This window comes from Brassica rapa, chromosome A05 (assembly GCF_000309985.2).
Source record: "Brassica rapa cultivar Chiifu-401-42 chromosome A05, CAAS_Brap_v3.01, whole genome shotgun sequence".
Lineage (NCBI taxonomy): Eukaryota > Viridiplantae > Streptophyta > Magnoliopsida > Brassicales > Brassicaceae > Brassica > Brassica rapa.
In genome coordinates this window covers 21,500,449-21,524,993 of record NC_024799.2, presented here as the reverse complement: position 1 = coordinate 21,524,993, position 24,545 = coordinate 21,500,449, and the positions used below count along the sequence as shown (strand labels likewise).

The following is a 24,545-nucleotide window of genomic DNA, read 5'->3' as shown; positions in this document are numbered from 1 at the left end:
TCAACTTCCATAAATCCCAGGATAGATCATTAGATTTCAATATCAACATATTCCTGATGTCTTTTTCTTTAAACATCAGTCACATATTTTCTTATGTTTAGTTCCGTTACCTTTAATGGTGGAACAAATAGTTCGTTTTTGCAACTTGAGGACAACAAAAGACCTTTTGTTGTTTTGAGTCACTGGCCCAAGTTTACTACAGCCTTTGGGTATGAGATCATCGTCCCATATTCTCTGCTACTTCCAGAGAATCTAGTACACCGTATGAGAATTTGACAATGGAACATGTGATGACCTTGTCTGATGATAAGTTTACATTCCTTTTTGTAGTTTTCACCTATATTTTCGTGTTTGTAAGTGTAAAGGAAACCTCATTTTCAGTGACCTGTTTCTTGTGAGATACAACTTCCATATATGGTGTTATAGTCATTTCCCCTGATTAGTGTTTGCAGGTTTTGTTTAAACGATTAGTACTTGTCGATGAATCAATATGAAGAATAGACGAAAACAAACCATTCTAGTTTAGTATAAGGAGGAGCATCAAAATGCTGAGAAATGAAACAAGAGAATAGCCTTCAAGCCATCATCTTAGAGAGAATTAATCTCTCTTTTAAGGTTTGCTTGAGATCGTCCCATATACGCTATAGCTCTAGCATATTGAGATGATGAATTTAAGTATATTAGACAGTGATGTATATATGATTTAGTTATGTAACTTACTTCCACCATATATAGTAAATCCTCGTTATGTAAATACCACATTAATACAATGTGAATACACACGTATCTAGTAAACAAGCTGTATCATGGTATCATAGCCTAAAGATCTCACCCAATTAATTTTTCTCTTCTCTTAGAGCCCACGTTTCCTTCTTTTCTCACATTAACTCCAAGATAACTCGAGATAAGGACAAAACCAAACTGATTGAGCCGCCATGGTCCTTGTGTTGTCCCACGATCGAGGTTTAAAACTATTAGATGTTCCTCGAAGAAGCATCTTTTTGTCACGTAAAATCTCATTTTCTTGAAGCAGGGGGGGGGGGGGGGGGGGGGGGGGGGGGGGTGTTGTTGTAGTTGTGCCAGTGGCGGAGGCAATGAGTTTATGTTTACAGTTTTCAGAAATGTGTAATCAGGACGAGCAACGCATTACACATTTGTGGGACTACACAAGGATCATGGCAGACAAATTGTACTAATTCTTGATGACAAAATGTACTAATCCACCATTGTCTCCACCAGTTTTGCAGTATGTATGCAAATACCAAGCCCTATTTTGAAAGAAAATGGGAAATGTGCAATGCGTTGACTTATAGTTCTTTTCAATTATACGTTGATTTTAATTATTCTTTATAGGTATAGTTTAATAAAATGAAATATTTTTCTTTTCATATTGTATTGTATATACTACTTTTTGGATGACAAGTTGTGTGTATGTATTTTAATTTTTAATATCGCACTCACGCAGTGCTGTCTAACCTACCAACTTCAGCAACTCCTACTTCGTACATTTTATATATATTGTTTTATTAAACAAGACCATGATTTGTAATATTCACTAACGGTACAAAGTTTAAAAGTTTTGGATCGGTATTTCTTACATATACTAAACGCATACGTCGTGTTACTAGTTCTAGCTTCTAAAGATGAGGACAGGAAAGGATATAGTATATCACATATAAACAGGGCCGTGCCTGAATATTGTGGGCCCTTAAGCAGGAAATTTTTTTTGGCCCACAAATTATTAATTTCAGAAAAAAGGTTTAAAATTCTATAGCTGGGTTTGAACCCACGACCTTAGAGTAATAAAAGTCACGGTTACCAGCTGTGCTATAGGCAACTCATGCTACAAAATTGGCCCCTAAAATTATTAGTCTGAATTTTGGCCCCAAGCTGATGCTTGACCAGCCTATAGCCAGGCACGGCTCTGCATATAAAGCTACTCGCACTGATTTCGACGGAAGGACCTCCAGTTTCAATAACATTAAATAAAACGAAAAACATGTCAATAATTAGGGGGTTGAGCGAAATGACTCTTTACTTATTCTGAACCTGTTATATCTAATCGCATTCATTTAATAGCAACAAATGTTTATAGATTTGGAGTTGGCTGATTAAGATCCATTATTAAACAAAGGCTATATGTCTAAAATATAAAATATAATTTAAATCTAACCCAATGCGTTGAAGAAAAAAATGTTATTTAACCTGTGTTGCTTAGATCTGAGGTATATAGATATGTCTTTAGATCTGAAATTAGAAACGCTTCAGAGTTATCTTAGTCCTTTGACGAAGAGACTATACTATACAAAGGATAGAACAAAACGTGCCGCTCGGATCTGGTCCATGACGCGTCTTTTAGGTTATCTGAAAAGTCAAAGGTGAAGGTGTGTAGACTATGACCAGTGAAGTGAACAGTCAATAACGGACGGCAGGCATATCGGACGGTCAGTACTTTTTCCTGTTATTTTCAAACGGTCGTGATCTCTCCGTTTGACTTGGGACCAAGTAAACTTTATTTATATTGATATCAATCAATGGATTGTATTTATAAAAGACATCAATTCGAGGAGGTGTTCATCTATCAGATTTTTTTTTTTTTTGCCATCTATATTTTATTAAATGGGCCAAGCCCAAATACCAAAAAACTATACAGAAAGGCCCAATCCTGAAAGTCAAAATCAACGGACTAAACAAAACAAAAACAAAAAACACAACGGCCTCAGGCCCAAAACTAGGTCGGGCAAGCCGACAATTACACGTCAAAGACACGTGTCAGCCCCAAAACAACAAGGCCACGCGTCACACAAACAGCCATCGTCACCGAACGAGACCAAACTCGAGGATAATGTCGGCGGAAACGGAGAAACAACCGCGAGCTTCGCCGGAACACACCGAAATCAGAACGATAACACCGAAATCACCCAGGACCTTAACCAGAAATACCATATCCACCTCCAACGACAGTATTGGAAGTTTGTTGGAAACAGCTTCTTCAATCAAACGTGTTAGAGAGATCAATCGAAACGAGATCGAAATCTCATCCATGCTGAGGTCCACAATCACCACAAACCCGACACATACCTCAAACACCGCATGCGAATGAACCGGCTCAAGACAGAGCACTCACCGCCATCAATTCTTCTCCACCGTAAAGAAGGTCAAACGCCGGACAGTTTCGCCAAAAGGAGCGCGAACCGCCGGAAACAAAGCCGGCTACACAACTGTCGAGGGGACCACCGTGTACCAGAACCGGTAAGCTCTGTTCGGAGGGGAACCACCACGACTTACAATCTCTCAGAATCTGAGAGAGAGAGAGAAGTCTACCATTCCCCTTCTTTGTTTGTATTCTGATATTTTTTTATACTATCCCTTATCATTACCACGTTTTATCCTATTTCAATTTTCATGAAAAATATCTTTTAATTTTATTGGCAGAGTCATCTTTATTACAAATGGATTATATTTCTATATAATATAATAATGCTGTTAAGGTCTTTCTTAAAGTTTTTCTGTTCTTTTTCTAATAACTTTTTAATAATATTATTATAATTACCACGTTTGATTCTGTTTAACTTTTTATGAAAAATCTTATACTTTGGTAAACAGAATCATACGTGGTAATACTAATGGATTATATTTCTTTTTCTATAACTATAATGGATTATATTTCTATATAAAATATAAGAAGACTTTTAAAGTCTTTCTTTGAGTTTTTTTTTTCTCGTAAATAAATTAGAAAAAGGCAGAAATTATGGGAGGACTCTTTTGTCACACAGTTGATGCTGTCTAAAGATCCGTTACCAGAAGCTAAGAGTTACCGACAGGTAACTTGGGAGATCGGAGTTCTTGTCTGAAAGAGTACCATTCTTATTATTCGAAACTTCTTCCCACAGACTTTTTTTCAGTTTTTTTTTTCTTTCCCAGATTATTTACTGTTCTTTCTTCGTCCACTTGTGCAGAAAATATAAATATCTCAACCCACCGTGGATCTGTGAAGCTTGTTGAACAAATCAAATGTTGGGAGCTTAAAGAAAAGTTCTTTCTTTCTCTTTTAAAACTCTTTAGATTCCAAACTCAACTCAGAAATCTTTTAGATTCTGAGGCATGGATCCTTGAAGAAGCTTGGAAGCAAATTTGAAGAAGATGGTTCGGAGAATAAAGAGGAAAGGTTTCATAAACACCGAAGCTGCAAGAGAGTTTTTCAATCATCTAGTTGCTGAGAGACATTCTCTGTTGTTGCTGGTTCCTTTGGTGTTAGCTTTCTGGGCGATTGAGAGATGGGTCTTCGCTTTCTCCAACTGGGTTCCTCTCGTTGTAGCTGTTTGGGCTTCTCTTCAGGTAATCCACCCACACTTCCTTTTTTCCTGTTTTTGATTTGCTTTCTGGATTCAAGCTTACATATAGATAAAAGTCTTTTTCTTGTTTTAGTTTGTCCCTTTAAAAGGTTAATTTAATGGTTAATGGATATTGTTATAGAATCCTGAGATAAAGTTGGAGGCTTTATGCCTTTTCGTTTGTACTTAACTTTTACAAGCTTGTCCTATATACCCAAAAGTGTTTGATCTTTCGAAATAGTTATGGTAAGTTGCTTAACATGGAAGAGTGACAATCTTTATATATATAAATATATTTGAGTTTGAACCTTACTTATGTTACTATTTACTTGCTAGAATGTTTTGTGTAGGTTTCTTAAGTTAAACATGGTGAATTTTCAGGAGCTTTAGTCAGTTTGTTCATATGCACACATAATTAAGATATTGAGGTTTAATGTTTGTTCATATGTTGTTTTACTGCAGTATGGGAGTTACCAAAGGGCAATACTTGCAGAAGATTTAACCAGGAAGTGGAAGCAAAACGTGTTCAATGCTACGGTGAGAATTCTTGTTACCCTAGTTTTGGTTATTTTTACCTGGAAACTTTTGTTATATTGCTCCATTTTTACAAGACTCCTTTGATTGTCTTTGTGTGCAGACTATAACTCCATTGGAACATTGCCAATGGCTGAACAAACTACTGTCTGAAATTTGGCTAAACTTCATGAACAAGAAACTCTCTCTCAGATTTTCTTCTATGGTTGAGGTCAGATTCATTCTCAGCTGTCTGCTCTTACTACCTAAAGTATGTTTTGTAGCCGTTGATTCCTGCTAAAACAATGTGTATCGTTTTATCTTTTTGTCTAAATCGCAGAAACGATTGAGGCAACGAAGATCAAGACTAATAGAAAACATACAGTTATTGGAGTTCTCTCTTGGCTCATGCCCTCCTTTGCTGGGACTCAACGGAGCTTGTTGGTCGCAATCAGGGGAACAGGTTCATTTACTACATTTTCTTTTTACTGCAAATATTCCAAGAAAAAGGTTTGGCTTTTGACTTAATACTTTACCTCTTTTTCTCTACCGGTTTAGAAAATCTTGCGGTTAGATTTCACTTGGGACACATCTGATCTAAGCATCTTGCTCCAAGCCAAGTTGTCCAAACCGTTTAACAGAACAGCAAGAATCGTTGTCAACAGTCTTTGCATCAAAGGAGATGTAAGTGTAACTATTATTGGTCTAAACTTTTAGTCTTTTCGTTGAAACTTGCGAGTCTTACTCATTTATTCTACAGATACTAATCAGACCAACTCTAGAAGGAAAAGCAATGCTCTATTCCTTTGTATCTAACCCTGACGTTAGAATCGGAGTTGCTTTCGGTGGTGGCGGTGGCCAATCTCTTCCCGCCACTGAGCTTCCCGGTGTCTCCTCTTGGCTGGTTTGTTTCTCTTACATTTTGTCCAAATAATATTAGTTTTTTTTTAACCGCCAAAAGGGTAAAACCGTAATTCTCTTCCCGTTTCAGGTAAAGATCCTAACGGAAACATTGAACAAGAAGATGGTGGAGCCACGTAGGGGATGCTTCTCGTTACCAGCCACTGATCTTCACAAAACAGCAGTCGGAGGAATCATCTACGTAACAGTAGTCTCCGGTAGCAATCTCCACCGCAGCGTCCTCCGCGGAAGCCCCTCCACGAGAAGTCCCGACGTTGCGGAAAGTAGCAACGGTGGCAGCAGCAGCAGCAACAAACCTGTACAAACATTCGTGGAGGTCGAGCTAGAACAGCTGTCTAGAAGAACCGAGATGAGAACAGGACCCAATCCAGCTTACCAGACGACTTTTAACATGATCTTACACGACAATACAGGGACGCTTAAGTTTAACCTCTACGAGAATAATCCTGCAAGTGTCAGATACGACAGTCTCGCTAGCTGCGAAGTTAAGGTAATACAGTGAACCAATAACACTGCTAATTACTAACCTTTGGTCGCCGTTGAAATGTTTCTTCTCTATTCAAATGTAACAGCTCAAATACGTTAACGATGATTCTACGATGTTTTGGGCCGTTGGATATGATAACGGTGTGATAGCGAAACACGCTGAGTTCTGTGGTCAAGAAGTTGAGATGGTTGTTCCCTTTGAAGGTGTTAGCTCCAGCGAGGTATATATATATATACACTTACTCTCCAAGTTTGTTTATGTATTAGTGTATAAATTACTCTCCAAGTTCAACTCCTTACTGTTGTTTGTTGTCTTTGTTTTAGTTGACTGTGCGGCTACTTCTAAAGGAATGGCACTTCTCTGATGGCTCACATAGCTTGAACAGTGTTCACTCAAGTTCTTTACACTCACTGGACGGATCGGCTAGCTTGTTCTCGAAAACCGGTCGGAAGATAATCGTCACGGTTTTAACAGGGAAGAATCTTGTTTCAAAGGGTGGAAAATGCGACGCTAATGTCAAGTTGCAGTATGGGAAAGTAAGTAATCACTGCGTAACTCTGCATGTAAAGTGAGCATTTTTGTTTAATATTCTTCTTGTTTGTGTAATAGACTATACAGAAGACAAAGACGGCAGATGGTGTGTGGAACGAGAAGTTTGAGTTTGAGGAGTTAGCAGGAGAAGAATATCTGAAAGTGAAATGCTACAGAGAAGAGATGCTTGGCACTGACAACATCGGTACTGCTACGTTGAGTCTTCATGGGATTAGTAACAGTGAGATGCATATATGGGTTCCTCTTGAAGAAGTTAGTTCTGGAGAGATAGAGCTTTTGATTGAAGCTCTTAGTCCTGAGTATAGTGAAGTAAGTGTTCTTGAGGAAAGCAAATGTCACCACTCTGTTTCCTCTGTTTTTCCTAAATGATGTTTATCTTTTTTTGCAGGCGGATTCTAGTAAAGGCTTGATTGAACTGGTTCTTGTTGAAGCACGGGATCTCGTGGCCGCGGATCTTAGAGGAACCAGTGATCCTTATGTTAGAGTTCAGTATGGTGAGAAGAAACAGAGGACAAAGGTAATGAATAAACTGTTTTGGACTCAATAGAGACATAAAGACAAAACTTTATTGTTTTTGTGTTTTTTCTTCAGGTTATTTACAAGACATTGCATCCCAAATGGAACCAAACCATGGAGTTCCCAGATGATGGGAACTCCTTGGAGCTACACGTCAAAGACCATAACACACTGCTTCCAACTTCAAGCATCGGTAACTGCGTTGTGGAATACCAACGGCTAAAGCCAAACGAGACAGCCGACAAGTGGATACCTCTCCAAGGAGTGACACGTGGCGAGATCCGTGTCAGAGTCACGAGGAAAGTCACCGAGGCTCCAAGAAGAGCCAGCGCGGACTCTAGCTCGCCGTTCAACAAAGCGCTCTTGCTGTCTAACCAGATGAAGCAGGTGATGATAAAGTTTCAGAATTTGATTGACGATGGAGATCTCGAAGGTCTTGGTGAAGCTTTGGGAGAGCTGGAGAGTTTGGAGGATGAGCAAGAAGAGTATTTGGTCCAGCTTCAGACCGAGCAGATGCTGCTTATCAATAAGATTAAAGATCTTGGTAAGGAGATTCTTAACTCCTCCCCTGTTCAAGCCACGTCTCATTTGCCGTCTAGGTCCGGGTCTGGTTCGGGAGGTGGATCGTATAGCCAGCTAAGATTACCAGCGCCAATGTAGTGTAGTTGGTTTGTGATCAACCTACAAAAACAATCTATGGTGTATATAGATAGATATGTAGGGCATTGGATAAAATGTTTAAAGAGAATGTGATCAGCCCTTTGTGTTACAGAAAGGTAGAAACCATCATCTGTAAGTTTGTTTTTTATTTCCATTGTTATTGAGTAGCAACTAAAGCAGTTGTAATTGTTTGTAAAAACTGTTATTCTGTTTCTAGTCTGAGAAATAATTTACAGAAAACTAGAGAAGCTGTATACTATTCCAACCTCATGGTTCTCTTCTCTAGTCTTAAGTTCAGTTCACCGCATTAATCTCATATATATTAAAGATCTTATATATTAAAGAGAAACATTTTTTTAAATTATAACATGTAGTTCAATGTTTAGGTGTCAGCTTCAGTGTTCTTCACACCCTTTAGTTAAAAAATCTTATGTTACTAGAAATATTACAACATATTTATTGCATGGACCGTTCATTACTATAAGACTATAATGTTATCAATTAATTTTCAAAATTGATAAATGCAATTGTATGTTGAAAGGAACAAAAATTGATATACTGTATGTTACGTATGTTGTTGCATAAATGAGCTTGAATCAGTAGAATATTTTATTCCATAAAAGATTATATATTTTTTATATAGTAAGTATAGATTTCCTGTAATAAACAGTGATTCTCTAGACATGAATGACAATTATTTCACTATCTCATGTCTAGTTCATATAAAAAGGCATGGAAGATAGTTGATTCTCACACAATCAAAATTCCATATCATTTTTCTATGGGAAAAAATATTAGTAATGGGGCAAGTTAGTTTAAACCGAAATTTAAAACTGTGGACATTAAAATAAAAACTTATCAACAACTATGGTCCCATACATTATTTATCAACCTTATATTCATGCTCGAGTGTTATATAGATTTTATACTTTGTAAAATTATAATTATTACAGAACATTAAGATTTTTATGATCAAACATTATTATTAAAAACTCATCTCGCGCGCGCAAGTGCGCGTGTTATCAACTAGTAATCCATTGTAATTAATTGCATATCTAAATGACTCACCTTGACCAAGATGTTACAACTAAAAAGCATGTTTGTTTGTTCAATAAATAGATAATCATCAGCATATGATGAAAAACTGGACTAGACCATAATTATTCATCATACATAAAGAATTAAATAAAGATTATCAAGAAACATTCTTGATTTCAAATATTGAAAAATAGACCAGTTTATTTGTTCTTCTTCTTTTTTCCTTTCTTTTTTTCTTTTTATAGTTATTCAAAATAGTCTAAAACAAAACCATAACCACACTTCTATTTAAAGAATGAAGAATTAAGTATTTAACCAAGCGATCTAACATATAGAATAAAAGAAATAAGTAACTAAAGAATTAATACCTTGATTTTTTTGAATGAACTCAAAGGTTTGACCGATTTCAAAGTGGCAGGCGGAATCAATTCTATTATGATTCATCTGAAAAAAAAAACAATAGTAACCATCAAATTAAGTAACATAACAAAAACTGTACTAAAAAAACTCGTTATTACTTACAAGATACACATATCGATTTCGACATGATTGATACGATTGATTCATCAAAGACGACACAGTGGTCCACTGGATGTCAAACCAAACTTTGCTACTTCGTTTTGACGCGAGTCTTCAGCAATTTTCCATGATTAAATTAACGAAAAACAATATAAAATTAGAAAATCAAAACCCTAGGTTTAGTCAGCTTATACCTAAAAGAAGAGAAAATTACTCTAAAACCACATGTTGATCAACAAGATTCAATAGGTATTATGAATAAAGTATCTCACCTTAGAAATTTAAGGAAATCTTAAGTAATATATAAAGGATTATGCTCAATCCACTTATCACCAATCTATTCTATTAGAATTGAAGTACATGACAATACTTGCTTAATTTTAAGTGATTTCTTCTTACATCTTCATCATTCCTTTTAAATTAATCTTAACCACTTCATTTATTATATTTTTCAAATAATTCGAGAACATTTATTACACAAATGTAAAATAGAATTTATGTATTTTAATTGCTTTATTACATCTTTTATACTCCATTTTAACTCTTCATAACTACTTTATTAATTATCTTTATCATAATAATTTGGTATCATATATTTTATGTGTTAACCATAATAATCTTAAAGGTTTGAATGTAATTGTTCTATTTCGTGATAAAAAAATTCAAACTAGTTAAGAAAACATTTTTATTCGGTTACATAATCAGTCAGACATTAGTATTTAAGTATATGTTCGGGTATGAATCAGTTCTTTCATGTATCAAGATTTTTAGGTTTTAAAATTAGGCTCCGTTTGGATATTATAAATTTATGAGCGGAGGCCGAGTCGGGTGAGTTCGGTTATGATGTGTAGGAATCTAAAAAATATCCAAATAGCCTATGTATTTAGAAATGTGAATGAACAATTTATAAAAATGTATAACATATTATCCGCGCGGACGCACGGATCAAAATCTAGTTGATTTTAACTTGGAAGCCCATAATAAATCCAGAATCTAACATGGTATCAAAGTGTATATCCTAAAAACCCTTAAAAGCCTAATTCATCCAACTTTTCTAATTAACCTTCTCAACCGGGTATAAATGTTTTACTGAACTCACTCGACCGAGTATAAATGTTCTAAAACAAGAGTCATCATCTCGAGGAGGGTTTTAGGAATAAAATATCTCACATCGGGAATTTAACAGAATCTTAAATAATATATAAAGGGCTAGAGCCAATCCACTTATCAGCAATTGATGTTAACTCAGAAACCATAATAAACTCGAATCTAATACTAGGTCCATTAATAAGCCAAGTTTTCCAGCTTGGAGGATGAACAAGAAGAGTATTTGGTCCAGCTTCAGACAAGAGCAAACGCTGCTTATCAACAAGATTAAAGATCTTGGTAAGGAGATTCTTAACTCGTCCCCTGTTCAAGCCCCGTCTCATTCGCCGTCCAGGTCTAGGTCAGGTTCGGGAGGTGGATCGTATAGCCGGAGATTACTAGCTCCGATGTAGTGTAGTTGGTTTGTGATCAAACTACAAAAACAATCTATGGTGTATATAGATAGAATGTAGGGCATTGGGTAAAATGTTCAAAGAGAATGTGATCAGCCCTTTGTGTTACAGAAGGTAGAAACCATCATCTGTAAGTTTGTTTTTATTTCCATTCTTATTAAGTAGCAACTAAATCATTTGTAATTGTTTGTAAAAGCTGTTGTTCTGTTTCTAGTCTGAGAAATACACAAGCATTCAATTTCATGGTTCTCTAGTCTATGTTTAGTTCACCACATTAATAATCTTGATCCACAAGTTACAACTTGCAAGCATGTTTGTTTGTTCAAGAGAGTAAACCATCAATAGATGATGAATAAGCTGGACTAGACCATAATCATTCCATCATACATGAAGGATTAAATAAAATGGCATGATAGTGTTTTTAGATGACTTGGTCATACTGTAAGTTTACAAAAGCTCCTGCCAAGTTAACCTCTACAGTTCTAGCTAGTGACTGTGAATATGGTCACAAAATGGGGATAGAGCAGATAGCCTACATAGAACCAGCGGGGACAGTGGCTGCATTGGAGCCAGGTTGAACTGAAGTGGCTGAAGCGGAGATCAAACTCGGATCTTTCTTCTCGGGTACAACAATGGGAACTGATGCGCTGGATTGTGGAGCTGCAGCCGCGTCCGGAGCGGGTTTCTGGAGGTGATTCGAGTTAGCAAAGTCATTGGCAGAACTGTGAAGTTGCTGTAGCCTGTAATCTGTCTCAGGCCGCCGGCAAATCTTCCTCAAGGGAACGATTTCCTGTTGGGATAAAAGAAAATAAATCCAAAATAGGTGAGTGGGGAGGAGGGTTTTGCTTCAGATTCTTAAACCATGAAACAAAACGGAGCTGACAGGTAAGAAAATGGTTAGAGATAGCTTGAAAGATGAGCGTCCAACCTCGGACTGGTCGTGGCTGTAACGCACCAAGAACCTACAACGACAACCTCTGATATCGTGTCTTCTTCTTTGTGCATCAAGAACTTTGGCGTCAAAATAGAGAGCTTGATCTTTACCTTCCTGAAGATGTCATAACAAAAGTCTAGTCAGAGATAAACTCACATGACACTTATTGCTAAGAAACCATAGTTCTAAACCTGGAAGCAAAGAACGAGATCTCCAGCAAGAACTGCAACACATTCTGATGCTTCACATGGGTGTGATCGTAGCCTTATGTGCTTCTTGACTTTTATCCATTCATCTTCTCCAACTTCAAAACCCGCAAATCGAACCTGCACTTCCTGAAATATCCAACAGAAAAGATATGTTTATAAGCAAAACGAACAAGGGAAAGAACAAAGTAGTCAACTAGAAACTGGATAGGAATTTACCGGATCACCAGTCTCCAAGTTTCTATGAGCTAGAAAATTATGCACATCATACCTGTAATGTAAGTAATCAAAAGAGATACATATTAGAGATTAACACTGGAAAATGTAATGAGGTTGAAGAAAAGTATCATAAGTCAGCCAAAACTACTGAAAATCAAATCCAAAGTAAAATTACCATGCACCGTCCCTGGCAGATTTGGCTTCAAATTCCAAGTAAGATTTGTACGAATCACTCCTCATGACACCGGGAACTACGAGAATAAACAGTAAGCAATTACAAAAATGGCATCTATGCAAATATGCCCCATACTGAACTAGATTTATGGATAAGAAACTCAAAATGAAAGAGAAAAAAAAACAATGAAACTTATTCAAATGAATAAGCTTCTCAATCAATTTGAATATATATCCAAGGCACCTAATATACCTGAAAGCACATTTCTCATCTGATTTGTTGAATCCACACCGGGCGGCATGGAAGAAGACACATTAAGCTTCCCAGGAGCTTTATTCCCCCTTGCTCTTAGAGCATATCTCCTGTTTTGGAACCAGTTCCATATCTGTGATGGATACAAAAACAACACTTTCTTAAGAGGCAATTCCAACAGTCCCTTGTCTAGAAAAAAAAAAACTTTAAAAATCCTGAAAGAAAAAAAAAAACATTACTTGTTTGAACTGCACAACAATCTTCCCCTTCCGCTCCACGGATTCACTGAAGAAGGTAACCACTTATTATATGATATAACACGAGTGCTTTTTAAGACAAAGCTACAAGGAAGGAGTAGAGACCTAAACTTGTCAGCAAGATCTTCTAGAATATGTCGACTTGGCATTGCTACATTATGCTGTAACAATATTCCCTCCATCTCCATTACCTTATCAACACAGAAGATTAGCTAAAGCAAACATGATAAAACCTTTTCTTCAACACAAAGGTATACAACTATAACAGATAGAGATGAAAACACTTATGAACCAAAACGATAGAAAGTGGAATACTTTCACAAGATGAAAACTGAATTGATCGATAAAAACTCAGTATTTTTTTTAAAAAAACCTATCATGAACCATCAAAAAAAAAAAGAGAAAAGCTTCCCCAGAAATTAGTTCTCACTCAATTACAAAGAGAATAACATCAAAGATTTCAATAACCTCAGCCATGTTAAACCGGAACGCCGGACTGCCATTACTTGGAGGCCGACCCATCGCAGCTTCGTCTCACGAGAAAAAAAGGACGGAGATTGGTGGCGGAAAGTGAAAACGATCGGAGATTTTTGAATTTGCCAGTGAATCACAATCACGCAACGCCGGTGACACGCACGACAACGAAACTTAACCTGTTTTTACCCAACCCGGTTTCTAATCCCCTATATATTATTTGAGAAGCATTGCAACATTTTTTTGTAGCCACATGTCATCACTAGAATCACTAGAATGATTCTTAGAATTCTTAGAAAAATAGGTTGGTACATCTAAATATATAATAAGCTTTTTATTAAATCACAATAAATACATTATCAATGTGCTTTAGTATTTCCTTAAATAAAATTACGGAATTGCCTAATGTGGCTAAAGTATATATGACAATTAATGATTTTGAATAATAAAGATTTGATAAAAATAAGTGTGTATTATAATTATATTTGTTTAATTTAAGCTATTAAAATAAATTAAACAATCATAGTAACTATATAATAAAAATTAAAAAAAAATATTTATATATTATATTTTGAATTTTTAAAAACGAGTATAAATTACTAAAGCTGTTAAAAGTTTCACATTCAAATTTTGTGATCTATGATTTAAAACTTTTGTTATGACATGATACAAATAATTAAAAAATAGTATAAGTTGAAAGTCTCATTTAATAAGTATCAAAAATAAAAGATATATAAATATATGTATCTTTTAAATTAAACTATATGCCATATAAAATACATAAATATCTTAATTTAAAAATTTATTTTGAACATTTTTTTGATAAAATATTTGAAAAAAATATTGACAACTTAATTTTTAAAAATATTATAAATTACTTAAACCATTAATCCCACAGTGAAAATTTTGTTATAGTGTTAGACTTTTTGCTATAACATATACAAATGATAAAAAAAATATGAGCAAAAAATATCATCTAATAAATATTAATATTAAAACTATACCATATATATGTTACTATTATTTAAATTTAATTATATATCATATCAAATAGAAAAAATATTTTTTCAATTTATAAAATTTATTTATATGTTCGCACCAATTTAATTATATAAGTAGTAGATAATGACTTTTTAATTATTTAATATATATTTATTATTTCATAATATGTTATAAATATATTATATAAAATAATTTATATATATAACGTTCATTCCGCGCAAGGCGCGGATCTTAACCTAGTATATATATATATAGGAAAACGGGATTGTAAAAAGCCCATTTTATAGGCCCAATATTAGTACGAAATAAAATCTTCTCCATATGGTAAAGTATTATTTAGATTTTCTTTTTCTTTTTTCAGTTTATCCGCCTGCAAAAACAATTCTCTGTATCTAAACGATGGCTAAGAGAGTTCGCTGAAGCACTGTTTCATGGCTTTGGTTCCGTTTAAATTTACAGAAATGCCACTGAGAAGCTCTCTTCCTTCTTCGCTTCACGCGTTTCTATTCTATCCATTGTCTGCGAAACCTTCCCGTCACATTGTTCGCCAAGTCATAATTAAGAACCGCCGATCAGATCGACAAATGGCCTCCGTCTTGAACGTGGAAGAACAAGAGGTTGAGAAAGTTGATGGTGATGGAGGAGTGGTGGTGAAGAAGTGCTTGCTCGTGACATGAGGTCATCTCCGAGGAAGAAAGAATCATGTTCCAAAAAGTGGGATTGAAGATGAAGTCATACTTACCCTTAGGTGAGTCTTGTTAACTTAGTTTCCTCTACGGCTGCAGTGAATGAGAGGTTGTAGTAGAATGTAACAAATATCTCCTTTTAACACTCTTTGCATGGATCCAACTAACATGTATCTGATAGCTATGACTTTTGGTCAAAGCTTGAGAACCAAGTAAACTGAAAACAAAGAAGAACACAATACTTTTTGGGCAATTAAGATTGCCTCTTTTTGGCTTTTTCATTCATTTAAATAGAGAATATACAGAAACAAAGTGGAGTCGTAACTCCTTTCAACATGGGAATTAAGGGAAAGTGGAGGAGATGGTTTCCTATATACAAGGAAGACCTATTCTCTTCTTATTATCAACTGAAACAAAATGCATAAAAGAAACAATAAATATTCTACGTTATCAATTACGTAGTGTATTTCGGTTTGGAGACTTGGTTTGGTTTGAGACGTGTCGGTTCGGTTCTGTAACTCTATCAGTATCCGTGGTGTTTTCGATGGGGTGATCGAGAATATGCATCTGCATTGGAAGCACAGAGAACTAGTGAAGCTTATATCGAAACAGAAGTGTAACAGCCCGATCCCCCGGCGTCCGACCGGGGTTATCGAAGGGGCGTTATGGACACGTGTCTACTCATTTAGACAACCCTACGTATCCCGTTACTGGTCCCGAGAGACGAGCGCATAACCTTCTTTGAAATACCGTCACACCCACATCCATATACTTCTACTTACAGTCCTGCGCACAGGAAAAAATGGAAATGGAGGGGTGAGCAACAAGTTACTCAGTGAAGTGGCTCTAGACCAGCCTGCCCGCATGACACTCTATACTACTCTATGCGGGAACTAGGACCGACTAGCCACTACAATCAGTTAATGCATTTTATCATTTCCTATCGTCATCTGTAATTTCCACATTAACTTCCATTCATTTCTAACAACCTAGTGATCAATCAATACAATGATCTCACTCATTGCCACACAGGTCAAACCCTAGACTTAACCGACTCATCTTACCAGTCCAACTCGATCCTATGACACCTTTAACTCCCCGTTACCCGACCATGATGCACGTTTTTATATCCCGCCTCTCGCGGTTGGCACACGTTCTTTTCATCAGTGGGTAGTCCCAACTAGGCTTCTACCCCATATTCATGTGGATTCGCCACATCTCCTATGGGTGCTTCCATATTCATGTGGATTCGCCACATCTCCTATGGATACCTAGCGTGAACTGCTGCCACACATACTTTTCCTCAGTGGGTAGCCCCCCACTAGGCTTCTACCCCATATTCATGTGGATTGGCCACATCTCCTATGGGTGCTTCCATATTCATGTGGATTCGCCACATCTCCTATGGATACCTAGCGTGGACTACTTACCCCACCTACTTTCCTTAGACTCTCTATATGCTTTCCCACCCATGCTTAACCTTAACATCATTCTTTCATACTTTTACTTATCCTTTCACTTCCTTATCGTTTCCACTTAACCCTTCTCATTCCCAATTACTCCCCTTTTCATTCATACTTGTACTTGGACTCAATCACTAGACGCCACCCGTTATCGGTGTCACACACAATACACATCGCATTCAAGTTCTACTTCAATAACTTTTATAATCACTGCTCACCTATCATCCTAGCATTTATTTCTCTCTAGCATCCTAACTTCAATCACAACAACACATGGGACATCACAACCAAACATACAAGTATCAACTACCAATCAACCATTACCACAACAATTCAATTCAGTTCATCAAGTCCCATTTATCAGTATGAGGGTTCTTATGCATCATGATCCATTCATCTATCATCCTAGCAATACCATGTACTATCAACCTAACTCCCAAACAGGGTCTAAGCAAACCTAACTCCAACATATAGGAGTATACAGAACCATGAAAGAAGGTTGGGTTCGAAACACTCCACCTTAGCCTAGATCTGGATCTGGATCTGGAACAGGAGACAAAGGGGATGAGATCTGAACAGATCTGGAACAAGTAAACAAGAGAGACGAGATCTGGTCACCACCACAACACCACACATCCACCACCATCACCACACTCGGACGATCACCCCATCACCACTTGGACGACCACCACCACCACCACCGGCGGCTCGGCTTGCTCTCGGGGGACTCACGGCGAGGAGAGAGGAAGAGAACCAACGGAAAGAGAAAGGAGAGGGAGAGGGAGAGAGAGGAGGCGTGAGAGAAGAAGAGAGAAGAGGAAAAGGGAAGCTTGACGGCTAGGGTTTTCTAGTCTCTCTAAATCTCTGCAGAGCTTCGCTCTAGTTTCAGAATGAGAGAAAAATGAGAGGAGGCAGCTTTATTTATAGGAAAAGGAGGGAACCCTAGGTCATTTACCCTAATGGGCTGCAGTCTTAACGGGCTCTCCTTAAGAAAATTTTTGGGCTAGGAACCGGGCCGTTACAATTCTCCCCTGTTAATCGGAATTCGTCCCCGAATTCCAAGCCCTAGACTTCCAAACTTAACATCCGATAACAAAAGGAACTCACACAATCACACATCATACAAGGGAGGCACACAAGGCGAGAACAACTTTGCTCGGGGATCTTTTAAAAACCAATGAATGAATTAAGCTCAAAAAGAAATTTTGCAAATACAATGGATCCGATCAAAATCATAATAACGTATAGATATAATGGGTGGTTTTGAAATCATTTCCAGGAGTGTTAGAAGAAACAAAACTTTTACAAACTCTTTTCTTTTAATGAAAACAAGTTTTTTTTTTTTTTTTTTTTTTTTTTTTTTTTTTTTCGAAAACGTCGGAAATGCTGATCCCTTAGGACAGAACTAAGGGATCTTAACCCGCTCTGATACCAATTGTAACAGCCCGATCCCCCGGCGTCCGACCGGGGTTATCGAAGGGGCGTTATGGACACGTGTCTACTCATTTAGACAACCCTACGTATCCCGTTACTGGTCCCGAGAGACGAGCGCATAACCTTCTTTGAAATACCGTCACACCCACATCCATATACTTCTACTTACAGTCCTGCGCACAGGAAAAAATGGAAATGGAGGGGTGAGCAACAAGTTACTCAGTGAAGTGGCTCTAGACCAGCCTGCCCGCATGACACTCTATACTACTCTATGCGGGAACTAGGACCGACTAGCCACTACAATCAGTTAATGCATTTTATCATTTCCTATCGTCATCTGTAATTTCCACATTAACTTCCATTCATTTCTAACAACCTAGTGATCAATCAATACAATGATCTCACTCATTGCCACACAGGTCAAACCCTAGACTTAACCGACTCATCTTACCAGTCCAACTCGATCCTATGACACCTTTAACTCCCCGTTACCCGACCATGATGCACGTTTTTATATCCCGCCTCTCGCGGTTGGCACACGTTCTTTTCATCAGTGGGTAGTCCCAACTAGGCTTCTACCCCATATTCATGTGGATTCGCCACATCTCCTATGGGTGCTTCCATATTCATGTGGATTCGCCACATCTCCTATGGATACCTAGCGTGAACTGCTACCACACATACTTTTCCTCAGTGGGTAGCCCCCCACTAGGCTTCTACCCCATATTCATGTGGATTGGCCACATCTCCTATGGGTGCTTCCATATTCATGTGGATTCGCCACATCTCCTATGGATACCTAGCGTGGACTACTTACCCCACCTACTTTCCTTAGACTCTCTATATGCTTTCCCACCCATGCTTAACCTTAACATCATTCTTTCATACTTTTACTTATCCTTTCACTTCCTTATCGTTTCCACTTAACCCTTCTCATTCCCAATTACTCCCCTTTTCATTCATACTTGTACTTGGACTCAATCACTAGACGCCACCCGTTATCGGTGTCACACACAATACACATCGCATTCAAGTTCTACTTCAATAACTTTTATAATCACTGCTCACCTATCATCCTAGCATTTATTTCTCTCTAGCATCCTAACTTCAATCACAACAACACATGGGACATCACAACCAAACATACAAGTATCAACTACCAATCAACCATTACCACAACAATTCAATTCAGTTCATCAAGTCCCATTTATCAGTATGAGGGTTCTTATGCATCATGATCCATTCATCTATCATCCTAGCAATACCATGTACTATCAACCTAACTCCCAAACAGGGTCTAAGCAAACCTAACTCCAACATATAGGAGTATACAGAACCATGAAAGAAGGTTGGGTTCGAAACACTCCACCTTAGCCTAGATCTGGATCTGGATCTGGAACAGGAGACAAAGGGGATGAGATCTGAACAGATCTGGAACAAGTAAACAAGAGAGACGAGATCTGGTCACCACCACAACACCACACATCCACCACCATCACCACACTCGGACGATCACCCCATCACCACTTGGACGACCACCACCACCACCACCGGCGGCTCGGCTTGCTCTCGGGGGACTCACGGCGAGGAGAGAGGAAGAGAACCAACGGAAAGAGAAAGGAGAGGGAGAGGGAGAGAGAGGAGGCGTGAGAGAAGAAGAGAGAAGAGGAAAAGGGAAGCTTGACGGCTAGGGTTTTCTAGTCTCTCTAAATCTCTGCAGAGCTTCGCTCTAGTTTCAGAATGAGAGAAAAATGAGAGGAGGCAGCTTTATTTATAGGAAAAGGAGGGAACCCTAGGTCATTTACCCTAATGGGCTGCAGTCTTAACGGGCTCTCCTTAAGAAAATTTTTGGGCTAGGAACCGGGCCGTTACAAGAAGAGTCTTGCGTTTGTTGAAAACACAGCTCGGTTACTAGAATACGAGAGCGGTGGAGTTCTTGTGGCCATAGAAAATGTTCCTAAAGGGTTTGCACTTATTTATTACCGTGGAAAGAATTACCAGAGACCGAGAAATCTCCTTGACAAAAGCAAAGCATTGAAACGTTCCATTGCTATGCAACGCCATGAGGTTCGAAAATTCCTGAATTACAAATTGCATTTTAATGTATTATCAAAGTTGATCGCAGCTGTTGCTTATGGATCATTTAAACTGTGGGCAGCTGCCCCCAAGCCACTGTATGTACATCCGCCACTAAATAGAATGTTGAGATGAGGTGTTCCTAATCAGCTCAACGTTACCCGGTTCAATCAAGGATTCAGATTGAAGATTGGTTTGACGGTTAAGTCTAACCGGATAGTCACAAGTTTATCACGTGACTATAATGTAAACGGCTAGTATATAAAGTCGTATTACGCTCTCTTTAGGATAAGGCTGATAAGAGTTGTAACAGCATAGAGAGAGAGAGCTTAGATAGAGATAAGAGAGAGAGAGAAGGGCGGAGAGTAGAAGACGCCATTGTTGTATCTCAAGAGCTCGTATTGAGCTAAGATCTCATCTAGTGCATTTGCTGGTACCGTCCAGCCCCGGCGAGAATAGCGGCTCCTCCACGTCGGAGGAGTGCGGTGAACTCCGGGTCACCAACGTTTGTGTCTTCGTTGCTTATTTCATTCTTTCTTTTGCTATAGCTTAGATCGAATCGATTAACGAACACAAGAGCTCCGATCTAACAAAAGTGGTATCAGAGCCAGGTTCGCAAGATCTGCGAATCGGAGAAAGAGGCGTTTTCTTTCGAGATTGATCGGAGATGGCAGGGACGAAGTGCAATATCGAAAGATTCGATGGTGATGGGGATTTCTCATTGTGGAAGAGGAGGATGTACGCTTTCCTTAGCGTTTCCGGATTGAAAGATGTTTTGGTTGAACAGGTGAAGCTCGAAGATGACTCAGTCGAAGATGAGAAAGATCCAGAGAAGAAGAAGAAGATCGCTGAAGCTGAAGTCGCAAGATCGGAGAGATGCGAGAAAGCGATGAACATCATATTCTTGAACGTCGGAGATCACGTTCTACGAAAGGTCGAGAGATGTACGACGGCAGCAGAGACTTGGGCACTATTGGAGAATCTGTACATGCCGAAGTCTCTACCTAACAGAGTTCATGCTCAACTAAGACTCTACAGTTTCAAAATGCAAGAGAGTCGGACAGTTGATGACAACGTAGATGATTTTCTCAAGATCATAGGAGATCTAAGCAACCTCAGCATTGAAGTTCCAGAGGAGGTTCAAGCTATTCTTCTTAAACTCTCTACCCTCAAGATATGATCAGTTGAAGGAGACACTCAAATATGGTCGCGAAGTCATCAAAGTTGATGAGGTAGCAAGCTCAGCCAGATCCAAGGAGAAGGAACTCAAGGATGTGTTGGGAACTCGCGGAAGCTCAGAGGGTCATTTCGCTAGAGGAAGGTCGGAACACAGAAGTTCTCAGAGTGGTTATGGAAAGAATAGAAGCTTCAAGTCAAGATCTAAGTCTGGAGAAAGAAAGAAGGTTTGCTGGATATGCGGCAAGGAAGGTCACTATAAGAAGCAATGTTATAAGTGGTTGGAGCGAAACAAACACAAGAACCAAAACACAGATAGAGGAGAGTCTTCTATGGTCAAAGATGACGCTCATGATTTGGCAGGACTCATCGCAGCAGAAGTGAATCTGAGTCAAGATTCAAACGACTCAGAAGAATGGATTATGGACACTGGGTGTTCATTCCATATGACACCAAGGAAAGACTTCTTCTTAGAACTGAGAGAGCTCAACTCTGGAAAGGTGAGGATGGCTAACAACTCATTCACTGAAATAAAGGGAGTCGGCTCGGTTCGTTTTGAAAATCCTGATGGCACGACCTTTGTACTCCATGAAGTAAGGTACATGCCAGGCATAGGGAGAAACCTTATCTCTCTGGGAACCTTAGAACGCAAGGGCTGTGAGTTCAAAGGTTTTAACGGAAAGCTAAAGATCATACTAGGATGCACTGTCATAATGAAAGGTTTTAGGAAAGGAGCCGACACGCTATACTTTCTGAAAGGAAGAGCAAGGAAGTCTGAAAGGGAAACAGGAGAGTCTTCAGTGGCAATGACAGGTTCAGAAGCAAAGGATAAAACAACTCTACTCTGGCACAGCCGACTTGGACACGTTGGTCAAAAGAGTTTGGAGATGTTGGTTAAAAGGGGGTGTCTTCAGAGTGATCACATCTCAGAGATCAAGTTCTGTGAAGATTGTGTAATAGGCAAGACACACAAAGTAAGCTTTGGCCCAGCTCAGCATATATCAAAGGAGAGGTTAGATTATATTCACTCAGACCTCTGGGGGTCTCCAAACGTACCATTGAGTTTGGGAAAGTGTCAGTACTTTGTTTCCTTTACCGATGACTGGTCAAGGAAAGTGTGGGTATACTTTCTAAAGACCAAAGATGAAGCCTTCCAGAGATTCACAGAATGGAAGAAGATGGTTGAAGTTCAAACCGAAAGAAAAGTTAAGAAGCTTCGAACAGATAATGGGCTGGAGTTCTGCAACATAAGGTTTGATCAATTCTGCAAAGACGAAGGAATTGTTAGACACAGAACCTGTACCTATACCCCTCAACAAAATGGGGTAGCTGAGAGATTAAACCGGTCTATACTAAACAAAGTCAGGAGCATGCTGAGTGAGAGTGGTCTTGAATCAAAGTTTTGGGCAGAGGCCGTTTCCACCGCAGTCTATTTGTTAAATCGAACTCCCTCCTCAGTCATAGATTTTGAGATTCCAGAAGAACGGTGGACGTCTGAGGTTCCTGATCTGTCCAGCTTGAGGAGATTCGGGTGCATTGCCTACATTCACTCAGATACAGGAAAGCTCAACCCACGGGCCAAGAAGGGAGTATTCACAGGCTATCCAGAAGGTGTCAAAGGTTTTAGGATTTGGGTTATTGAAGATCAACGATGCGTCATCAGCAGGAATGTGGTCATCAGGGAAGATCAGATGTACAAGCACGATAAAGCGGATAGTCACACAGGTATGATTACAAACTTTGATTCTACTAATAAAACTTTGAGTTATGATTTTGTAGGTGGAGACGTTGTTCAAGACATGTCAGATCAAGGTGGAGCTTCTCAAGAGGAGGTTCCTACGTCTCCAACTGAAGAACCACCTCAAGGTGGAGACTCTGGCTCAACAAGTGAGACAGGAAATCAACAAGATTATCAGTTAGCAAGAGATAGATCAAGAAGAGTTCAGAAACCTCCCGCAAAACTTCAAGATTACTACGTGTATCCAGAGGATGAAGATATTGCGGGCTATGCTTACTTAATGGCACAAGACTCAGACAGTGGTGAACCTAAGAGTTACAAAGAAGCAACAGAAGGTCCAGATGGAGAAAAATGGACAGAGGCTTCAGATGATGAGATGAGATCCTTAAAGAAGAATGAGACTTGGACTTTAGTGGATCGTGTCATGGATCATCGTCCAATTGGGTGTAAGTGGATATTCAAAAAGAAGGAAGGAGCTACTAAGGAGGAAGGTCCGAGATTCAAGGCTCGGTTAGTAGCAAAAGGCTACTCACAGAAAGAGGGAATAGACTATCAAGAGATCTTCTCGCCTGTAGTAAAATTGGTGTCAATACGGTTTGTATTGTCAGCTGTGGTCCACTTCGACATGGAGCTACAACAGATGGATGTCAAGACCGCGTTCCTTCACGGGTTCTTGGAAGAAACAATATACATGGAGCAACCTGAGGGTTATGAAGATAAAGAGCATCCGGAGAAAGTTTGCCTTCTAAAACGGTCATTATATGGTCTAAAACAATCTCCACGTCAGTGGAACCAGAGATTTGATCAGTTTATGTTGAAGAATCAGTATTCGAGGAGTGAGTTTGACAGTTGTGTGTACTACAAGGAGTTGCGAGAGGGAGAGTTTGTGTATCTTCTACTATATGTCGATGACATTTTGATAGCCTCCAAGAACAAGAGATATGTTGATGAGTTAAAGAGTCTACTGAGTTCAGAATTCGAAATGAAAGATTTGGGACAGGCTAAGAAGATTCTAGGGATGGAAATAACTCGAGATAGAGCCAGAGGAGTCTTGACAATATCACAGGAAGGGTACATTCACAAGGTACTCGGGAATTTCGGAATGGAACAAGCAAAAGCAGTGGGGACGCCACTTGGAACTCATTTCAATCTCAAGGCAGCTACGGATATACAGATCAGAGAACAAGCAGAATCGATGAAAAAGATTCCTTACCAGAGTGCAGTAGGGAGCCTCATGTACTCAATGATCTGCACAAGACCGGATCTTGCATTCGCAGTAGGGATGGTTTGCAGGTACATGAGTAATCCCATAAAGGATCACTGGCAAGCAGTTAAATGGTTACTTAGATACTTGAGAGGTTCAGTGAAAACAAGACTGGTTTTCAGAAATGAAGGAGTATTTACTGCTCGAGGT

The 24,545-nt window shown here is 38.6% G+C and overlaps 2 protein-coding genes across 3 annotated transcripts; one reads left to right on the top strand and one right to left on the bottom strand.

Moving 5' to 3' along the window:
* The first annotated feature begins 3,626 nt into the window (after positions 1 to 3,626).
* Positions 3,627 to 8,268, top strand: LOC103869573. 2 transcript variants are annotated; one of them, XM_009147653.3, is made up of 13 exons: positions 3,627 to 3,858; positions 3,960 to 4,338; positions 4,797 to 4,871; positions 4,972 to 5,079; positions 5,188 to 5,310; positions 5,406 to 5,531; positions 5,608 to 5,751; positions 5,839 to 6,258; positions 6,341 to 6,475; positions 6,579 to 6,791; positions 6,865 to 7,116; positions 7,196 to 7,324; positions 7,399 to 8,268. In XM_009147653.3, exons 2-13 carry the CDS (start codon positions 4,144 to 4,146, stop codon positions 7,981 to 7,983), a joined length of 2,505 nt encoding a protein of 834 aa, XP_009145901.2. In that variant the 5' UTR covers positions 3,627 to 3,858; positions 3,960 to 4,143; the 3' UTR covers positions 7,984 to 8,268. The 2 variants fall into 2 exon arrangements, with proteins under 2 accessions (XP_009145901.2, XP_009145902.2); XM_009147654.3 differs by having other exon boundaries at positions 3,709 to 3,824.
* Positions 8,269 to 11,360: 3,092 nt separating this feature from the next.
* LOC103869571 (protein SAWADEE HOMEODOMAIN HOMOLOG 2) lies at positions 11,361 to 13,784 on the bottom strand. Its single transcript, XM_009147652.3, has 9 exons — positions 13,551 to 13,784; positions 13,188 to 13,273; positions 13,065 to 13,110; positions 12,826 to 12,958; positions 12,574 to 12,649; positions 12,399 to 12,450; positions 12,165 to 12,308; positions 11,968 to 12,087; positions 11,361 to 11,829 (listed from the first exon to the last, which is right to left on the bottom strand). The coding sequence occupies exons 1-9, from the start codon at positions 13,602 to 13,604 to the stop codon at positions 11,572 to 11,574; spliced, it is 969 nt and encodes a 322-aa protein (XP_009145900.1). The 5' UTR covers positions 13,605 to 13,784; the 3' UTR covers positions 11,361 to 11,571.
* Between the last annotated feature and the right edge of the window lie 10,761 nt (positions 13,785 to 24,545).